The sequence below is a fragment of the Alosa sapidissima genome, chromosome 1 (genome assembly GCF_018492685.1).
Source record: "Alosa sapidissima isolate fAloSap1 chromosome 1, fAloSap1.pri, whole genome shotgun sequence".
NCBI classification, from domain to species: domain Eukaryota; kingdom Metazoa; phylum Chordata; class Actinopteri; order Clupeiformes; family Clupeidae; genus Alosa; species Alosa sapidissima.
The window spans coordinates 37,231,096-37,253,668 of NC_055957.1; the positions used below are offsets into that span (position 1 = coordinate 37,231,096).

At 41.5% G+C, this 22,573-nt stretch overlaps 1 protein-coding gene across 1 annotated transcript in view; it reads right to left on the bottom strand.

Moving 5' to 3' along the window:
- The window catches only part of LOC121711254 (myomegalin-like), a 54,903-nt gene extending 35,811 nt beyond the window's left edge, over window positions 1–19,092 (bottom strand). Inside the window, exons 1-7 of the mRNA XM_042095115.1 lie at window positions 18,876–19,092; window positions 15,414–15,469; window positions 15,227–15,294; window positions 12,400–12,510; window positions 3,414–3,490; window positions 334–457; window positions 44–201 (exon numbers count right to left, since the gene is read on the bottom strand). Coding sequence (XP_041951049.1) covers window positions 44–201; window positions 334–457; window positions 3,414–3,490; window positions 12,400–12,510; window positions 15,227–15,294; window positions 15,414–15,469; window positions 18,876–18,970 — 689 coding nt within the window. The 5' untranslated portion in view covers window positions 18,971–19,092. The remainder of the gene's footprint in view (window positions 1–43; window positions 202–333; window positions 458–3,413; window positions 3,491–12,399; window positions 12,511–15,226; window positions 15,295–15,413; window positions 15,470–18,875) is intronic.
- Window positions 19,093–22,573: the final 3,481 nt, after the last annotated feature.

Here is a 22,573-nt window from a genome sequence, read left to right on the forward strand (position 1 = left end):
TTCAGTATTATCACGCAATACTGTTCATTTCCTTGTTTCTTACCGGTCTTTATCTCCATCTGGCAGCGTGTTGACCAACTGCAGGCTCTCCTCTTCTGGCGTCTCACTGGTACCCGTCTCCATGGTGACACATGAATTCTGGGAGCGGGTGTCAGCCAGCGTGGCCATTCTTTCTGCCTCACTCCGGGCTAGCAGGGCCTCCTGAAAAGCAGTGCCATCATTCTTATTTCACTATTTATGCATGTGCATGTGTTTATGTGTGTAAGTGTGTGTGTGTGTGTGTGTGTGTGTGTGTGTGTGTGTGTGTGTGTGTGTGTGTGTGTGAGTACATACCTCCTGCAGAAGCTGGATCCTGGTCTCCAGCACCTCCTGCATGTGGTTAATCTCCTGCTGCCTCTCATCACATCGTCGCTGCACCTCAGCCTCATTGTGATTGGTCAGGCTCTCTGCTGTTGTTCTGTCAAAACAGGGACATTGCCTTCACAAAGCCATACAGAAGGGACATCTCTAATGGGGAAATATGTCATAAGCACTATGCACTAGATAGTACTGTAGTCAAAATGTATTATTTAACATGCTTAACATGAACATCTACAGTGTCACAACCCAGAGACATGCTGTATGATACAGAGACATACGAGACATCTGACTTAAAATTCATTGATGAGAGATATTTTGAGACAAGCACACAATGGCATTTGTACTTGCATTTTGAGACACACACACACACACACACACACACACACACACACACACACTCTGTGCATCCTAAATTGCTAATCCAGCTGGCCCTTACCCTGACGCACATACTCACACACTTTATGTGTTGCTTTTTTTGACCTGACCGGCGACGTACGGTATCAACTCACGTCTCAGCTACTTCCTGACCCTGCCCACCGATGTCACATCCATTCACCAGTGCATCCTACAGACCACCACCACTGGAGGGAGAGTGCACTGACCCAGGGTAAACAGCTCTCTCAGCATTCGCTCATCCACGCTGACCTCGCGTGAAACTCAACTCGCCAATTTATCTCAGATTGTGCCAATTTGCCTCAGATATATAGCTTGAGGCGAGAGTCCTAATTTTGTCTGACACAGATATTAATGAATTCACTGATCAACACACAAGTAAGAAATGATGTTAAACTCTTCAAATGCCAACTGACAAACAGCAGACTACAGTATGCAAAGCCCATTCCCACGGATTCTTTGACAACTCAGAGTCTTTTCTCTGGGCAATTATAGATCCTAAGAATACTCAAGATATTATATATGTATAAAATATAATAGATAAGAGGAAGTCACCACCATAATTGTCACTCACTGGAGGACTTCAGTTGCAAAAAACAACAACCTTTTAAAATTAATATTTTTTTCATTACAGGACATTATTAGCTGACGCTCCTATCCAGAGCGACTTATGGTATTCTAACTACAGGGGCAGTCCCTCTGGAGCAACCCAGGGTGAAGTCCCTTGCTCAGGGGCACAATGGTGGTGCATCCTGGCACTAAACTAACAACCCTCTGGTTTTTCACTTGCGACTTGGAACATATAGACAGGATATGGTTCTGAGCTCCAGATACAGTTGTCCTCTTGACAGCTTAGGACAGCTCTAACATTCAGAATTAAGCTCTTCCAGCTGACAGTTCTTTCTGACGAGAATTCTGGAATCTGTACTGTACATAGCAGCTGAAATCCAAACCGGATCAAAGATGATGTAAGCATGGTCCATCTTGGTAGTGTCCAAGTGTACTAACATGATGACTGATACATCGGCCCTCTCTCTCAATCTAAGAATGGCAAACGCCATGCTGTCTGAGGGCACCAGCCTCTTTGCGCTCTTTTTAAACTCTGATGAGCAATGGCAGCTCAGATGACGGCCTCTATGGCTTATTTAGGCGCAGATGATCCTGTGAGTCTGCATGGCTGCTGATAAAGGGCCCTTCCTCTTTCTTTAACATATCCAACTCCATTCAACAGTTATACGTAACCTGCGTTGCCCACACAAGCAAAGTCCCACACCGGACTCAAACTTGCACCCATCGGACGTGGGAGGTTGCCTTGCAAGTGAGGAGGCTAATATCTATATGCAGGCTTCAGATGTCCGAGGTGAGGCTACTCATTCCACTGCACAACCCTGTAGCTACTGGTTACCATTACCTATCCCTAAAAACATATGAGCTTGGCATGGACAGCCCTTCTCCTGTAGTGCGAATGGGAAGTTACAGCACTCTCAGGTCGCAGCTGAGTCAGCCAAGGGTTTGGTCCTGATCAGCTACTGATCGAGCTCAGTGTGGGTTTGAGTTTGTGTACAGACTTATGGTACAGTCTCTGCAGGTGAACATGCTGCTCTGGGTCTTACTAATTTACAGACATACAGAAAAACTGTATCAATATGGGAGACACACGCTCAACAGCCACCTCTATTCAGAAAGACTTTTACAAATAGAAAAGGAGATCCTGACTGGAGATCTTCATCTTCATAATATCTAAAATCTTGAACTAGTGTCATTATCATATTATGTTTAGCCTTCTGTAGATGGGGATCAATGAGTAATGTATTATATGCACAAGTCCAAGTTTCTGTGTGTATTGATGGATATTTTCCATCTGCGATATCAATATCTTCCTCTCCTTCTGATCTTCTATCTTTCCACATATGTTCTCTCACTCCCTCACTCCCCATGCACGTTTCTTTCACTAGGTGTCATCCATCAGGCTCATTTAATCCCTACTAATCAATTCCTCTGTCCAGTTCCCTCCCACTGCCCGCACTCTCTCTGGTCTCTGGGAATCTTCCAGACTGATAGGTGATGGGGGAGGTGTTGGCTTCCTTGCATTCGCTATTATGGCAGCCTGTCAGTCGTGCTATTTGGCCCCTGGCTGGGCTGAAGCCAGGCAGTGTGCTTCGCTGGACCAGCTGTTTTTGTGACACATGAGCTGTCATGAATCTGTTGAGGAATCAATATGGATTGGCAGTCTGTGACTGCAGCTTTGAGTGAGCTACAGCCTCGTTATGTGTGCAGAGGACCATCAAACAAAGAACAACAGCCTCCAAAGTCCTTAAAGCACATAAACATAAATGACACTGGCTAATTGTTTTCCAGCATTCCTGCCTTGTGTAGACTGTGAGTAATTAAGTAGAACAAAGTGTGTTACATGGAGGGATTAGACCAAAGGTTATCTAAATATTTACATCAAATGGATGTGTTAGAAGGATTTGTGGGTAGATTTCTCGCTTCAAATTTGGAATTTGACGTACATAAATGATTGGTACAGTGTTACGTAGTTCTGCCTTTTTTGAGTAAAATTTACATTAAACTTCAAATTCAGCAAAACAGTTTGCAAGGGGAAAAATGTATCAGTAACATGAAAGACCCATCAAATACATATGCAGACATTTACTTACATAGCCTTGTCAAGGAGCTGTTGTTTTTCTTGCAACTCCTGCTTCAAGCTCTCAACCTCTACCTTCAACTCGATGTTCTGAAACAGAGCAGAAAGAGATGGCATTAATCATTCAGCACGTAGAAAACACAGGCACATTTCCGAACCAAACAGGGCTTGTAGTCACATTTCCATACTGGGAAACATATTCTATAGCAAGGCAGTAAAATGTTGCTCTTATGTATTCACTCTGTGATACATTTTAAGAGAAATCCAATAACTGACATTGGACATTAACAACTGACAAAGCACTCATCAAATTTTAAATTTGCCTGGGCTATAGGAATTGTACCTTGTGTCAGCTGGACAGTATTTGCAGTGCATATGCACTTTCATGCACGTACCAGCACTCCCACCCCCCTCCCCTCCAAACACACATACACTGGAGCACACATCAAGAGGCTGCCGCTGGCGCTGATTAACCCAGAGTTTGTACTTTACTGGGTCTCAGCTCAAACGTCCGTGACAAGCCTCACACAGGACAGCTCAGATGACTATGTGTGACTGGACACGATATGACTGCCCTGCAGATAGTGTGTGCGTGCGTGTGTGTGTGTGTGTGTGTGTGTGTGTGTGTGTGTGTGTGTGTGTGTGTGCCACCTAAAATTTCACAGGCACACCTTAATTATAATTTCTGGCCACGCCCTTAAAGGGACACCAGGCAACGTTTTCTGTTAATTAATCATCTTCGTAAGTCGGTATATGGTTAAATGACTCATTACGGGGCGAATGAAGGCTCTCTCGCCCGACCCTACTGCCTGTAGGGAAAATATCCCACTTGCAAGTTCGGTGTATCCTACCCGCCGACCGAAGCAGGATCAGTTTACAGCACAGAGGCAGGCTAACGAAACGCTACAGATTGTTGCAAACGTGTGTATAATGGCAGAGCCAGTGAAGAAGCAGCGAAAACCCTTGATGGAAGACGCAAAGAAAAGGAAAAGAGCTTCAGACCGAGCGAGGGGGAGTTTCGTAGAGAAAAAGCATCAGGCTTGCCTGGTGTCCCTTTAAAGTAGCCTAATTTTTTGGTTTGTTTTAATTAGCCTAGTCGCCTGCTGTAGTTTTACTGGTCACCTTGCTATTTTATAGTTGTATCTATCAGGTAGCTTAGTTGACTTTACATTATCATACAGTATGTGGGCCTAACTAACACATTCAGCCATTTGGAACAGAAGAACACACCAGAATAGGCCTGTTTAGTAATCAGGATTTGATGGCCACATTCCTACACTTATAAAATGCGGAAGTAATCCAAGTATTCAGAATACGTTACTCAGATTGAATAACGCAACAGAATATGTTACAAATTACATTTTTGGGCATGTATTCTGTATTCTGTAACGGAATACGTTTTGAAAGTATCCTTCCCAACACTGTGCATAGCTGTATAGTTAGTGTGGTTGTGTGTGTCCTTTAATCTGCTGTGTCTGATGGATCGTGAGATACTACTATACCTAACCTGTCTCCATCCCCTCCGAGCCCTCTATCACATCCACATGTGCCATTCTCTCTCTCTTTCTCATTCCCTCTCTCTCTCTCTCTCCTGCTATCTCACTCGTTCACTCCCACTTGATTAATCAGGGAGTCACTTAACACCACGCCGGGGCATCTTTCACTGCCGTCATGCCTTTTAAATATAGCTTTGTGGGAATGCAGCCTTTGGCTGGAGTGGGGAGCGAGCCGACAGCTGCAGCCCGTTGTTTACCTGCTCCCCTCGCACCCCTGGGCCCCGGGCCTGTTAGCATGGTACAGCCTCACCGGCTCAGTGGCCTTTAGCGGGAGTGCCGGGATGCTTGCAGCGAGGCACCGCAGATCCCTGGTGCTCAGTGACGGCCAGAGGGATTAGTGCACAGGCACGCCAGGGGCTAGCGAGACACGCCAAGCACACAAACACACGTCCAGATCCATGCGCATGGTTATAGGTGCCTGTACACACTGCACAGTGCAGCCAATAGTCAATAGGTTAAAACCGACGTCCATCACACTCAGATACATACTGAATACATTCAATCAATTTGATATGAGACTAAGTTAGGGGATTGCAAAATGCTGTATTCCTTATTCAGAGCACTGTCTGTCTCTAACCAACAGTATGTTTGTTCCATTATTGACCTTTGGGTAATGTTCGTGCTGGCCAAAGTAGTTAGGAACTCCCAATCCAAACAGGTGGTGTGCAAGAGACATGGTCACTTCCTCCTGTTAGAATGTGTGTGACCTTTAGTGGAGCACAGGCACAGCCATGCCAAGGTACATTCTGCACATCTCTGTCTTTCTCTCTCCCTCTCTCATACACTCACCCACACTACCACACACTCTCCCAGATACACTGAGCATCCCTGGTGGCTCTCCCACACGTGCTACCATGCTGATAAATCACAGCCTGCATTATTAAACACAAGTAGTCAGACCCTACTGCATGTGGATGGAGAACAACAACCACAAAAGGGCCCAAGATCAGTATACGTTGGAATCTGGCACCCTACCTTACTGCATATTGGACAGCAGGAGACAGATGCCATACCAATGAAATACTGCAAAGGAGTCTATTTACATAATGTATGGCCTCCAACATCACCAAAAGCAGCCATATCATTTGTGTCCGAAACGTATGCCTTAAATCAAAACACTCAACTTTTAAAGGCATAAACACCTGTAGTATAACTCATAACCTAACCTCTCTCTCTCTCTCTCTCTCTCTCTCTCTCTCTCTCTCTCTCTCTCTCTCTCTCTCTCTCTCTCTCTCTCTCTCTCTCTCTCTCTCTCGCTCCTCTCTCTCAGAGGCTAAATTTAGTGTGGATCCACCTGCTGTTTTTGTCCCTCAGCCCACAGCAACAGATACTTGTTAACTACTTGACTAGTCACCTCAGCCTCCGATTGGTCCAGGAGTGAGAGAAAGGTCAGCAGCAGTGCTGTCCGTATTCCATAACACACATACTGTACATCACAGCACAAACAACACACACAAGGGGAAACACACACCACCCAGAAACTCGCAGCAGAAACTAGTGTTCAGAAAACTGCTCTTTGAAATCATACAATCATTTACAATCATATCGTGGATTATGATGATATTAGCCCTAACCTATATATTCTGACTTTGGCATATATGTTCACCTGAAAACATTTGGGAAAAACGTTTGCGTAAAAACAAGATATACATTTTTAATGCAAATTTAATTTAACATGCAGAGATTTGTGGCAGCCAGTCATTTATTTTATGCATTCCAAGAATTAATATAATTTAAATTAGATTAAAAATAAAAAATAGTAAAATACCACCTTGCTTACACAATATATTGAATTGTAATGATTGTATCATGACACCTATACAAGCCAATACACAAGCCTAATGAGAGCACACGTTCACACATCCCCAATGAGTATATGATCATTTCTCCTTCTCCTCAAACAAACTGAATTTCAGAGTCCCTACTAAGGTATGTCTGCCATAACAGCCTTCCATCTTAAGGAATTAAGTTTCAGTGTCTTGTCCATTACCCTAACAGTGAAAGACAGACACGAGACTAAGCTTCATGTCTCAAGCGTCTCATCTCGGCTTCATCCTTAATCATCGAATTCTAAAACATCAAGGTGTGAATGCCATCAGCCTCTCCAGCCAGTGCCCAGTTAATGCCGCCTGGCGTCTCTTTGAAGGCTCTGTGCTGTAGTGGCTTTAGCATGAGGATCAGAGTGCGATTTGTCTGTTGATGAGTGTGTGTGATTGGCATGTCATCTCTTGCTGCACCTTGTTTGTGTGATGGTCATACAAGGGGTTCAATGGTGATAAGTGCAGAAATTTAATTTGGATCAGGCAAGTATACGGTATGTGAGTGTGTGTGTGTTTATTTGTGTGTGTGTGTGTGTGTGTGTGTGTGTGTGTGTGTGTGTGTGTGTGTGTGTGTGTGTGTGTGTGTGTGTGTGTGTGTGTGTGTTTACATGTTGACATATGCGAGCATGAGTGTGTTATTGGGGGTTACCAGAGGGACAGAGAGCCAGGCCCATGGCTGCTGCCCTTTCCCTGGGATTAGGGGATACTGATAGAGCACAGGGCCATGGCGCATTGTAATTACACACAGATTGACTAGACTGACAGACAAACATCAAACACGTACCAGTGAACACACACACACACACATACACACACATACACGACACACACAAACACACACACACACACACACACATTTGATTTCTTCATTTGAATCCGCCAATCAAATTTCTTTACAGAAAGGATTCAAATATTCTCAGAGATGATTCAAATATTCTCAGAGATGATAAAGCTTTGACATTCAAGGGTACATAAAGCATCGCCTACGCCACACAGCAAGACTGCCTATTACAGCTGATATGGAGCAGAATTTTGCAAGCTGTTCAGACTTTCCTTTTGATAGCCCTGCCAGTCTTAATCCACTGACAGTCAGCTTGTGGATATGTCCCAAATATCCAATATGCAAAATATCAATGCCACAAACTTACATGCATAGCCTAAGTCACTGATCTTTGCAAAGAGGGGTTGGTATTTAGTATTATTTTTTTTTTCAAAAAAGTCTATGTCCATATACAGATCATAGACAACCTATTTCAAGGACTAACACCTCCTTTCTATCTGTATCCAACACACACCACTTAAATGCTTTTATTTGGATCTGAAAGGCAAGCAAGGAAAACAAGATCCAAATACTCTGGGAAGAGTCATTAATAAGGTGACAGGTCTACATGGCTCACATGCTTTTACAGGTCCTTCCATTTATCAAAAAGTCTGTGTAGTTTCCACCCGCCGGGTATTTGGGCACAGGATCGTGAATAGTCCAACTTTGTTTGTAAATCCTGCCGGTTTGACTTTACTGTTGTTATAAGGCACATTGTCAAAAGTAGTAGCCAAAGGTCAGCCATATCAAAATACACTTCCCTGCATTAACGGCAGTTACAACGGGTGTTGCTGTTGGAAAATCATGCAGATGTGCGGTAGCCCTGACGCCCTCCAGTGCGGCCACGCACACACACACACCTGGACTAAACACTAACTTGACTAATGGAATACTAAATCCCTGTGCATTTATTAAATCATAGCATCTTTTGTAAGTGACTGTTGGAAAGCATAATTGAAGTACTTCTGTAGAAAACTGTCCATGCTGCCTGAGAGCCCCACAACAGACTATAGTAGACCTTCACCATATTTCCAAACCACAATATATTCTACCGGTAACATTTTATTTTAAGGAACACATGTTAACCATTTATACATAACTAATATGTGTATGTATCAGTGCTCAAAAGAGTCTGTATTAAGTATCATTGCACACATTTATTAGGGGTTTATTGAACAATGTCTTATTCTTAATCAATAGGTCATTCATTCTTGGCATATCCTTAATAAGCAACTAGTAAGGTTAATGGTATATAGTATGGAACTAGTAAGGTTAATGGTATATAGTATGGATCAAAATAGAGAGTTTATAGATTCCCTATACACTGTCTGAATATGTGACTTATATTGACAGAAAAATACCAAGACAATGTATTAGAAGGCTATAAAGTTTCTATTTTGATCCATACTATTTTTCAATAACCTTAGATCAAGACCAACTAGTTGCTTATTGAGGATTTAACAAGAATACATCACCTATGCAGTGAAAATAAGAAATTGTTGAATAAGACCTAATAGATGTGTAATGATACTTAATGAAAATCTTGATACTGAAATATTGAACACTAATAAATAGAGATATTAGCTATGTATTATATCTCTGGTGGTTAACATTGGTTGACATTGCGTTCCCTAAACTAGAGTGTGACCATTGTACCTATAAATAAAGAGTGTCTAGGCTAGCTGAAGCATGTAGGTACACAACATAGTTCATGGTGGTGGTGGTCCCCGCGGACGAAATGAAATTTTTCCGTAAAAGTCTAGTGGGGCTACATACCCACCAAATTTCATGTACCCCGGTGGTTCGGTGTCCCGGGTATCAATGACCAAAAATTCAGGGAGTAGATGACGGGAAAAAATCTTGAATTGTGTGCATGTGTGCGTGTACAAATTTATGTTTATGTGTGTGGGTGTGTGTGTGTGTGTGTATGTGCGTGCTTGTGTGTTTGCCTGCGTATGTGTGTTTGTGCATGTGCATGCATGCGTACATATGTCTACTGTGTGAGTATGTGTCATACGTATGATTACTGTAAATGTATGTGTGTGCATGTGTATCTGTTTATGCACATGTGTGCACATGGAATGGGTTAACATGACCCCTGGAGGCAAACATACGGAAAAAATTGGTCATCCTAGGCCCTACAGTTCTCAAGATATTCACAGAGAACTGTGTCTGCCCTACCCTCCTTTCGGGGGGGTCCAGTCCAGCGGGGGGGGGGGCTACAGATCAAAACGAAGAATGACGGTTCCATGCTATCCATGTGGGGGTACATGCCCACCAAGTTTTGTGTACCCCGGTCTTTCAGTGTCCCGGGAATCCTTGTTGGTGTACGTCACTAAATGTACACATAAATTATTTTATTGTAAGGCCCCCCATGAACGAAAGTACACAAAACGTGGCATGCATTCGGAGGGTGTCATAATGATCCTACACTTTTAATTTCGTGCAGTTTTGACCTTGTCAGCCAGAGATATTGTGATGAAAACACCTCATTTTTTGCTTTTGAATTTTTAACTAGGTGGCGCTATACATGAAATAAGTGGTAATGGGATGGGTTGACATGCCCCCTTAAGACCAACATACATAAAAAAGGTGGACCTCCTAGGCCCTACGGTTCTCGAGATATTCACAGAAAACTGTCTCCGGCCACCTACAGGCCAGTTGGTGTATAGTAACATAAATTAATTTATTGTGTGGCCCCCCATGAACGGAATTCCACAAAACTTGGCGTGCATACAGAGGGTGTCATAATGATCCTACACTTCCAATTTCGTGCAGTCTTGACTATGTTAGGTCACAGATACCTTCAATTACAACACCTCATTTTTACTTTTTTGTGTTTAACTAGGTGGCGCTATACATGAAATGAGTGGTTATGGAATGGGTTGACATGGCCCCTTGAGATCAACATACAAAAAAAATGGTCCTCCTAAACCCTACGGTTTTCGAGATATTCACAGAAAACTGTGTCTGCCCTACCCTCCTTTCGGGGGGTCCAGTCCAGCGGGGGGGCTACAGATCAAAACGAAAAACGATGGTTCCATGCTATCCATGTGGGGTTACATGCCCACCAAGTTTCGTGTACCCCGGTCTTTCAGTGTCCCGGGAATCATTGACGGAAATTTGGGCATGCGAAAAAGAAAAAAAAGAAAGAAAAAAAAAACATCTGACTAAACCTATATGACCGCCGCTTCGCTGCGCGGCGGTCATAATAAAATCAGAGTCACAAAGTTAACATTTTAAATTAAATCAAATTAAAGTTTTGGCAACCTATTCCCATATCTAGTAGACACATAACACCATTCACACTGGGGTTTTCACAGAAGGACTGGATCTGGACTGGGAGGGAAAATTGGTGAAAAACTGTGGTGTGGGGGGTCATGTGGGGACTTTGTAGTTATCTTGCATTAAATGACCCATAAATGTAACAAAAAATATGGCGAGGAAATATACCAGAAACAAATGGAAATTACTTTTTTAAGACAAAAGTGGTATTTCTAGCTTACGATAATTAATTACCCTCTTTAAAACATGTTGGCTCCTAGCTTCACTAATGCAATGGTCATGCTGCCTACTATATCTTAAAAGGACCATTTAACAAATGTATACATTTCACTTTTCAGAAATATTACTTTGACATATTCACAGGGACATATCAATATCTGACATTTATGAGGGAAAGCTGAGCATATTTACTTCTGGAATCCCCTTAATGCAATGTCACTGGCTAAAAACTGTTCACTGTCTCATCACGTTATCTCCCATGTGCTCACAGCTCACCCACCAGGGCCCCCTCCTGTGTCACAGCCTACAAATCAACAGGCCATCCCTGCTGTGTACACTGCCCCTGATCAATCCACAAAGCTTACCAAACGTTATTTTAAAATTTCACCATTAAAGAAATAGAACTGAAATGACCACCATTAGCATGGAGTAAAACGAACAAATAACAAACACAGTCAGCTAACCTATCTATGGTATGCATTATGTCTGCAATGGCGATTATTCTCACAGTGTTATTTTCTTGATTAATCGATTAGTTGTTTGATTGACAAAATGTCAGAAAATTGTGAAACAAATGCTGATCAGTGTTTCCCAAAGCACAAGATTATTCATTTACACATGATGGAGAGTAAGTAAAGATGAAAATTTTCAAGTTTAAGGAGCTGCAATCAGAACTTTGCTGCATTTTCCTTACAAATATACATAAACCAATAAATCGAAAATAGTTGGCGATTCATACAATGTTTGACAACTAATTGATTAATCGATTAATTGTTGCAGCTCTATTCTGCATACAAAAGGGTTTTTTCTTGATATATCTAAAGATATATTAAGCGAGGTCTAAAGGCACTTAAAATAAGAGACGCCACAATGTCCTTCACCCAGCAGTGAAGACAAGAATGCCCAGTCCATCTGTCCCTCAAAGAGCCTGTCTGAGCAGATTGTCTGCTTCGTCCCACCATCTATTATTATCTAGTCACACTCAATGCTGCAACATCTGCACTAGATCAGCTTTCTCTCAGTATTTTTATTCTGTTACTCCCTGTCTTGTCCCTGACAGAATATTCTAACGCAAAGCGGTATCCTAAAGCATCCATAGGCATTGTTTTAGAGAACAATTTCCTTTCTTTAAGTACCAACAATTATACATAGCACATAAAATATAATTTTATAGCATCTGTCTGATCAATGAGCAGTGAAACTGATCAAATCTTTCCACTCTCTGTCAACCCTTGTTTAGTACAGTTAAGGATGTCTGCGTCACCAGATCGCTGTTCACAATAAAGTCTGACAACTCACCGTTCTGTAGACATCATCACTGCTGTCCTCAAACTTCTGTTGGATCCTCTCTTCCAGGAAGTAGATGCGTAGCTTGAGGCTGAAGTTCTCCTTCTTGAGGTCATTGAGGTGCTGCGACAAAGTACGGTAGCAGTTAGACATGTCAAGTCCTCGTCCTAGGGGGCATCTTCAATGCCCCTCAGCTTTGCGGCATGTCCACGCAAAAACTAGGGAAGGGACCTCAAAAAATAGGCTGATGCTATATTTCTAGAGCCACATTGTGGCATCAAACACACACACTCTCACACATATAAAACACACACACACACACACAGTCTGTTATTAAAAGGCCACAGTGAGGGCTGGAAAGCCCTGTGTGGATCAGAAGTGTGAGCAGGTTGACTCCATGGTCGGCTATGTGGCAGAGAGGACTGAGGCACAAGGTTTTTCTGACTCTGGGGAGGTATCCCAGGAATCTGTGGCTGAGAGAGGAGCAGCCTACAGGATCACAGCTTCCAGCAACATGTAAGATGATCACTCTCTTAGTTCAGGACAGAGGGGGTGAGGGGAACAGAGCCAGAGAGAGAGAGAGAGAGCGAGAGAGAGAGAAGCCACACACACCCAGGGTCTCGTTCTCCACCACCTTCAATCCCCTCTTTTTTAATGCTGTCCATCTTGAAATGACATATACGACACCAATGATAACAAATATGCTCTACATTAGAAAAGACATTTACTATGCATCTTTTGCTCTCACATAATTCGAAATACACCATTGCCTGTTCCACAATCAGAATTGATCTGTCACTGTAATAACTCATTTACAAAACATATTTGATGAAATTCATTCATGTTAAAGAGTGAAATCTTCTGAATACTTCTGAATTACACAGAATGATTCTGAGGACGGCCTAAATGAACTGAGTCGGGGTAAATGGATGGTGCACACAGGCAGGGTATCGCAGCAATGCTGCCTTCTCTGTGGACAGGATTGCATCCAGAGGGAGGTGGACTGAAACAGCAGCCACAAAGGAGCTATTTTTAGGAAGGCATCTAGAGTCCTACTGTCAGGGCCTTGAATCATAGTTCCTCTTCAGACTGTAAATATCACTAACATACAATATACTACTACGTACACGCATTGCCATTAGGCTCAATCTTAGGTATAGCTCTGTCATTCCTCTGTTTACTTCAAAAGATGCTGAACATCAGCCTTTATCAAAAAGTAATTATACCATTTTGTAGAAGTACTGGTGAGTAGTAGACCAATAATCTGCTGAGAAATGATATACCACCATTGAAAAAAAATCCTCACTGAGCTCTGCATTCAGAATTCTGGATGAGTAGGATCTTTTTTCTCGAAATGGATACATATTAAGCACACCAGCGCCCGGATGCAACCCAGTCAATGAGTGGTCAATGAAAGAAATCGACCCATTCATGGCTGAATGAGCCCTCAAGCCACCACTAGGGCCGACGTGCCTCGAATCAGAGCATCTTTTAGTGGGGTGAGCTCATCTTCAGACAGCCTGCTCCCGTCTCTGAGGATGTCGCTCACTGTTGACTTCATCCATTATGCTCTCATGTTACATCTAAATCATGCATTACAGCTGAAGTAGTGTGTGTGTGTGGGGCACTGACCCCTCCCTCTCCCCAACACAAAGCATCTAATGGGCCGATGCCTTGACAAAGGCACGCACTTAAGCCTTTGCATCCGCTCAGCACTTCCTGATGACTGCCCTGTAAAGTCTGCAGGTCGTACAGGGAGGGCAGGTAACAAGTGTGACAGACAGAGCGAGGTGAGACACACACACAAAGATCTGACAGAGAGGAGGCCGACTTCTGCTGTGATCACAGAGCTATTTTCTGATGCTTGCATCCGCATCATGTGTAGCACTCCGACAGCTCATCAACACCTGCCGTTTATACCAGAGCTAGAACCGCCCAGGAATAAGATGAAAGCAGAATGGCTTCAAACATTCCAGGTCTAGGGGGCTGTAAGGTCAACGTGTGACAAGGATAGTCCCATGCTAGGTCATCTGGGCTCTTTAGCACAGCAATGTGAGAGTTAGAAGTGAACAGCTGGTCCACTTGTACACTAACATTCAGATGAACAGGAAGAAACACTTTACAGTGCTATTTGCTATATGTGATTCCCCTCTGTCATCAGGGCATGGTCACCAAGAGAAAAAGCATGGCCACTGAAATTATGACAACCATGTCACCATCTCCCACTCTTTCATTCTCTCTATTTGTGTGTGTATAGATCAAGTAACTTTTGCAGCAGACCACACCAAGATTCAATCGGTACTGATAACTGCACTTCCCTAAGACTATCAAGCCATGGAGATGCTAGTAGAAATGCTATTTATTAAAATTTTGCAGACCGAGGAAATCCTCATTTCTCTCAAAAGTGATTGATAGATCTCTTAAGGGCCATTTAAGGTAGGCCTACAGTCCATAATGAGAGGAGCAATTTGCTGACTAATAACATTAGAATCAGAGACTGTAGCTTTAAAATATGATAAGTAAGAATAAGCACACTAAATGTCTGCAATACAAGACATGTCCATAGGGTGGTGGCAAAGTGAGCAAAGATAAACATGAAACAGAGCAATACAGAATGGAACACTACATGCATCAAAGCAGCGGTATGAATGCTAATGCATGCTAATCATATTACTAACAGAAGGAAATGTTTGCCTAAAATTAAAGAATAAAAATACTGTTTAGCCATATTTCAGCACTATCATCAGATTTATAAAAAAAAAACGGACACTAAGAGGTATTTACTTTCATTTTGGCTCAAGTAGAACAAACAGACTGTGCTTGTCAAAATCAATCTTACCTGCTCAAACTCTCTCAAGGTGTGGGGTTGCAGTGGGGGAGCATTGTCAAGCTCATCCTTTGAAAAATCTAAGGAACAGAGAAAACATAAATGGTCTATGTAAGTTTGATGACTTGCTACGTCCACAATGCAATAAAAAAAAAACACAGTTGCATGACACCTTGAATTGAATTGTGTCAGCGCCCACCTGTCATGTGACCTGCGCTCCTGGATGCATTTCCCTCCTTGTCCAAAGGCTCCGCCCTGAAACACAGGACAACAGGAAGATGAGCCGTACCACACACACCGAGGTCACAAAAACAGTCATGAGCATTACAACTAAAAAAACATATATACCGGGTATAAGGAATAATTGCATTACAGTATTGTAGAACAACATTACATGCATAATGCACAATATTGAATCAAGTCCAATTTAAAACTAGCATTTTACATCTTGCCAGTAGAAAGCCTTGCAAAGAGGATATTCATATTTTATTCAACTTTTAACACAATGCACTCATAGGGCTGAGCGATTTGAGAAAAATATCTAATTGCGATACTTCTGACAATTATTATGATTTGATTTGCGATATAATTTTTTAAAAGTCAAGCTTCTTATTTTTTATGAAAATACATTTAAATATTACTTAAATATTACTTCTTGAGCAAGACCAGGACTATTTCTGCTTGCCTTTTTTGCTGTACATGAGTCAAACTGCTGCTCATGGGACTTTTTGCAATGTTGGTGAGCCTACATGTTCATGGTGTTGCCTCAGGAAATAGCAAAATACTCCCAAATAGTCCTGAGTCTTGAGCAGAACAATTAATTGCAGCCTTTGCAATTTGCTGAATGCATTAATTCAAATTGTGATTTTGATTAAAAATCAATTAATCTTTCAGCTCTACACACTAACATGTAAAAGTTGAACGTCTTTGCTAACTATGACAGAGGGTCACATGACAGCAGTCTGGAGCTCACAATTTCCTCCCACCCAAATGGTGATGAGCAGGGTTACCATAGCAACAATCCAGAGAACTGGAAGGAGGGAAATGTCTGAATGTCTGGCTACAGTTACAGATGAACGCATCACTAAACATGCTGATGAACATTATCAATACATGCATCTATTGGCCACTAATAAAGACAGACAGGGAATGTATAATGGCTGAAGATATTTAAATAAATAAATAAATAAATAAATAACAAATAATAATAATTATATATATATATATGGTTATGGACACACAAATACAAAACAACATAATATTTAAAATTGAACAGGGAACAGATTAGAATGTTGGTCAAAATATAATAAGGAGAATAGTAATAATAAACAACAATAACAATTCAATCAATAGCCTAATAAAATAAGCAATGAAAATGATGGAAAAAGCAATAATAAAACAATAATGTCCATTCAATCAATAATATAAAAACAATTATCCTTGATTACTAGCTCTGCTTTAACCCTCTCTGATACAGTATAACCAATAACCAAAGAACACAGATATTAAAACAATAATTAACTGCATAACTACCAGCTCTTATTGTTCAACTGAGAGCAATTCTAAACATTACTGACTCTATATGAAGCATAATTTGACTCAGCTCACAGAGCAGCTGTGAGGCGTTAAAATATTTAAGATGAGAGTCCCATGTGGAACCCTGCGTTTAGGAGCTATTTTTATAACACTGACTGCGTTTACATGCACTTAAGAATCCCAGTTATGGGGCTTATCCCAGTTTTGATCATATTTGGAATATGCTGTTGAACACAGAAAAGCCTGGTTATTAATATCCCTATAGATAATAAATACTATTATTGCAGTTTCCAACAATAGAGTTCTATGTAGGCCTATGCATGTAATCACAGACACTGTGAAAATGATTAGCATCTACAGCTTAATATGTAAAGTCTGCGAACATTTAAAGGACAATAAACAGACCACAAAATTTGCAGGCAACAACAAACAAGTCCAGTCAGTCAGACATGCTGAGAGTCAGGACAGGTTACAGTCAGGAAGAGGATGATTATGTTTATGTTTCTCACACCAAGAACACACACCAAGTACACATTCAAACATCTGCTTTTTCCTTTTTATCTGACTTCCTAATTAAAACAAAAAAGTTTTTTGTCTTCCCTGGGTGTCGACAACCCTCCCCCTAAAAAGGGCCAATGAATTAGGAGCGATCTCGCCAAACAACAGAACACTTGGGGGGAACGATCTTATTGTTAAGAGAATATTGCACCAGTGGGGAGCCAATTCATCTCCATTAAGATGGACAATTGTCCCAATGCAGTGCTTGCCCTCTGACAGGCCTACCGTGTGGCTGATTAGCATTGATCCTCCACCACACTTAACTGGTGGTGATCAACTCCCTCCCTTATAGATAGATTAAAAATTTAGTCTTGGAGAGAGGTAAGTATACCCAAGTTATTTGAAAACTATACTTTCCTGCAGTCATACGAAAGCCTTCCCTAACAGAAGAAGACATAAGCGAGAGACAAAGAATATTCCAGTGCACGTTCCCTGATCTCTACAACAGTGGCTTGATCTGTGGCCATACATAAAGTAACTATTTATCACTTTGGTGTAAGATATCATTGCAGACCATAGTCAGACTCTTACTGTGTTTCTATAACAGCAAAACCATGGATAATGAGGCATTTTGTTGAAGCCTGAAACATGACAGATTTTCACATGGACTATTTTGACAATTTACAAAAGTAAGCGAGTAAACTGCTCTTAGGAATTAGGGTGGCACTTAGGAGTGAGGTTCCTGTTGTTGCAACTGCTATCTTTCTTACTCACACCCCTGCATAGTTTGAACAGCTGTTAAGCTCAGCTGCTGGAACAGTCCTGTCCTGTTATACCTCTTGTCAGACTTAAAGATGTTTTTGGCTTACTCATGTGTTACACCATATCAATATAACATCAGATTCAGAACCAAATGTAGGTCCTGGCCCATACAAAAATAAAATGATCATAAGCTAGTGAATAGTTAGCCAGTTACAGTTGTCAAATAAAAATATCATCTAAAACATAATAAGCTACTATTAGCATTTGGTAGTTGAAAGCAATTAACATTGCTTTTACCACACAGGACGTTTAGACAACAGTCAATATCTTATCAGACTTGTAGACATTAGTCTGTGAGTGCTATTGGGCAGACTGGCCAAGTAGTATGTTCAGACCTAGGAAAATTTATCTTTTAAACACCTAGGGGCACCACATGTTTAACCCTTTCAGTAACTTCAACAATCAAACATAGCCTCTAGCAGCTTGTATATTTTGTAGGCCCAGATATTTCCCAACAAATAATTATTTTCTGGGGAAATTGTGATCTTTTGCATAGACCCATGCTGAAAATGTGATTTTGTAGGTTGTTTTCTTATATCAGACAATAATGATGATGAGCCGTTCATTAAATGTAAACGTGGGTAGCCATAAAGGCCTCAATGTAGGGCTTTTGCAGCTCCGTGAAGGTATGCTGTCGGATACGGTGCAAAATAAACGACAGCGGCACACAATAGCGCGCGATTCTGTAAAAAAAAAACTGACTTGATTCATTAGACTACTGCAGTATGCGCTAAATTAATTGTAAACAACCCTCGATCTAACTAACGTATAGTCCATGATATCCATTGTAAGTCCACGTCCTTACCGCTCCGTTTCCTTCCAGGTCTGTTCCTCGGAATCGGCCCAGTCCATACTGAGAGGGTAACCTTGCGCGGTACCCCTCGAATTTACATCATCCATGCATGGGTCCGTTTATGCATTTCTTTGGCATTGGAAACAAGATTGGTCCGAATGACAACCATTTTTTGCATTCGTCAGTTGCTAGAGGTAGATCCAAAATGCAATCACTGGAAGATGCTGCTGCCGTGGTTGAAGATGCGGTGCCGTATTGTTTCACGCGGCACCTCAGCCCCCCCTTCGGAGCAATTACGACAGCGGTGTGAAGTTGCACGCGGACCTACAGCTGTCCTAAATCAGAAATATCTTGCAGTTACGGTTTCATCTTTTTGACCCATTTGTAGTGTTCAAGTGCATTTTATTTTATTGAAGATCTATTGACGTGGCAGGTTAGAAATCTCCCAACATGAATTCCTGTTACATCTGATGCTGAGCCTGATAAAGGCTATAGGATATTGTTTTAAATAATAGCCTATAAGAATACAATTATTGTGTATGCTGCATTGTCAGTAGCACAAGCAATCTGGCATTTGGTTCATTCCTGAATCAAGGACGTACAAAATGACCACAACTTCACAATAGGCTTACAAATGTTTTGCTTAGGTTAGTCTAGGACTACTTGTCCTGAAAACTTAGATCATGTTATGTTATCATATGTCATGAACTAATCAATGTGAAATGGAGCAAGCTGTAATATCTTCAATGAGCACTAGATGTCAACCAAAGCTTTAGGCCTACATGTTTTGCCAATAAACTCTCATAGTGACTTAAATCTTTCAGATTGCAGTTCATGGACACATTTTTGTTGTTGTTGTTTTGCAGTCTGACAACACAAGTATCTGCACATAAGCAAGATGTGACCTCTAATTGTTTTCAAAATGACATCTCCATCTACACTAGGGCTTCACCTATGTCCATGCCTCTTGCATAAGTGCACTTCCCAAAAACCACACGGGGGGCATGCAAATTGGTTTTGGTTTATAGACCAAGTATACATGCGTACACAAGGAATTTGGTCTCTGCATTTATCCCATCCGTGAATTAGTGTGCACACAGTGAGGTGAAGCACACACTAACCAGCTTGCTGCAGTGGCGCTCAGGGAGCAGTGAGGGGTTAGGTGTCTTGCTCAAGGGCACTTCAGCCAGTGCTCAACCACTTCCCCCACCCAAATTTTTCCTACTGGCTGGGGATCGAACTGCAAACCTATCAGTTTCAAGCCCAAAGCTCTAGCCTGTAGGCCATGGCTGCCCCTAATGACAGGCTGTCCATGCCTCCGTAGCATCAGAGATGACCTAGAATATGGGGGTGGCTGTTGGGGGTCTCCTTTTCCATTATTCAGCCTGGGCCAGTGCCTCCAGCTTTGGCTTTGGTCTCAGGGCACCTGCTGTCCCTGAACTTGTCCCTTGTCTTTTAACTATGACAAATAGCTAAATTAAAGCCCTGGCTCTCATATACTGACTTAGAAACTGTAATCCATGCTTTTGTTACATCTAGGCTGGACTATTGTAACTCTCTGTATTTAGGTCTGAACCAATCTACCTTTGCTAGACTTCAGTTAGTCCAAAATGCACCAGCTAGGCTTCTTACTGGAACAAAGAAACATGCTGGCCCAACTCCACTGATTACCTGTCAAATACAGAATTCACTTTAAAGTTTTACTTTTTGTTTTCAAAGCCCTAAATGGAATATGTGATCTTTTAAGTCCCTTCTAGGCCACTGAGGTTTTCCTCACAACATCTTCTCTCAGTCCCAAATGCAACCCTAAAAACTAAAGGTGATAGGGCTTTTTCTGTTGCCGCCCCTATACTCTCCCTATCTCCCTATAATCTCCCTATAGAAATTAAGTCCCGTCCTACCATCAATAGTTTTAAATCAAATTTAAAGACCCATCTATTTTCTTTGGCCTATAATGTCCATTCATTTCCCCCTTTGTTTGTTTATTTATCTTATTTTCTATTTCTTTTCAGCATTATATTAACTGGCATCTTTAACTTTACTGTACATCTTTCTCTAGGCCTATAGTAGTAGTAGTTTCAGTAACGATATGTTCTTTTATCTACAATCATAATCTGTTTATTATTATTATTATTATTATTATTATTATTATTATTATTATTATTTTGTGTTTTCATTTATTTTTTGTTATGTTTTTACTGTATTTATTTTATTTCTGTGGGCACCTTGGGTCAATTACATTGCGTTTAAGTGTGCTATATAAATACTGTAAATTGACTTGACTTGGCTCACACAGAGACACCATGTGCATTTCAAGTCTGCAGAGGACAGCTTCTTTAGGGTCTGTCAGCCCTGCCCTGCCCTGGCCTTAATATCTTGTCATGATGTATCTGTTTTTTTTTTTACAGCAAATTAACTCTCATGATGATTTCAAAAAGGACTAATGGATGATGGTTTCTCATTCGTTAATGTGATGTTGAAGTTACATAACCACTTCTTGCTAACATCCTGACTGATGACCGCTTTAAGAGTTGATCCCGTGGTTCCTTGTGTTGTTGTGCTCATGCGTAACAACAGTCATCAAGCAGATGCTCACATTTTTGAACATTGTGTTGAAATTTGAGTTACTGACTGCAGTGACAAAGGCATTTTTCTACAGATACAGAATAATAGACACCTGTTGCCAGTTTAGGTCAGTTCAGGTCTTTGGCGAGGTATCCATGGCGAGTATAATTGTAATGAGAATGTGTAGTCCAGTGCACGGATGAGGAAGAGGGGGCTTGTGATTTGCAAAGAGCACCTCCCTCTTCTTAATGACCTTGAAAAGGTCAGACACTGGATTTGTGCATCGTCACTGGCAATGTGCTCCAAGCGCATTAGGCTGCCACAGGTTTCCATGTAGTGGACAGGTGACTACAGCGTCTGGTGAGTCACTTAGAATTAGGCCACCAGGCAATTTATAAAACCCCAGGTGTAAATATCATTTAGTAACAGTGGTGTAGTCTATGTGATACGCAGGACTACGCAGCATCACCATCTCAGTATACCCACTAAAAATAGGCAAGGGGTAGGCATTTGGGGCATATCACAGTATTCTCACTAACTACTACATCACAGTATACACTACAGCTAACTATATACTACACCATTGTTTAGTAATATGCATATAACCACAGATTCTGTAACATTCTATTCTTTTGTGTCTAATAACACAACATGAGCAAATGAAGCAGACTAAACAGAATGTCTTACCTTTTCCTTTAAGAAAGTGAGGCATTGCCAAACATCATAGTTTGTGATTTAGTAATGGAGACAAGTTAACATGTTTTAAATGCAAAAGACCCTTGAAAATTATTTTGAGGTAACTTTATTATATATAAAAAAACATATATATATATATTGTGGTGCTACTCAGACACACTTCTAGATAACTTTAATAAATCCTACTTAGGACTACTGCTACTGATGGTACTGATGGTGATTTTGGATCAAACAATGCAGGCCGTCTCGCTGCCTTTGTTTGGGACAGAACTGGAACTTGGGCCTCGTCCCTCTGGTTTCTTCTCCAGCCGGGTCTTCTCTTGTTCTGTCGCCTCATGGCAGCTGTGTCTCCTTGTCACAGCTGCCTCCTCTCTGCAGCTCTCTTCATCATCTCCTGGAGGTTTGGGGCCAAGAATCAAGTCTAAATGAGAAAAGGAGAGATGAAACAC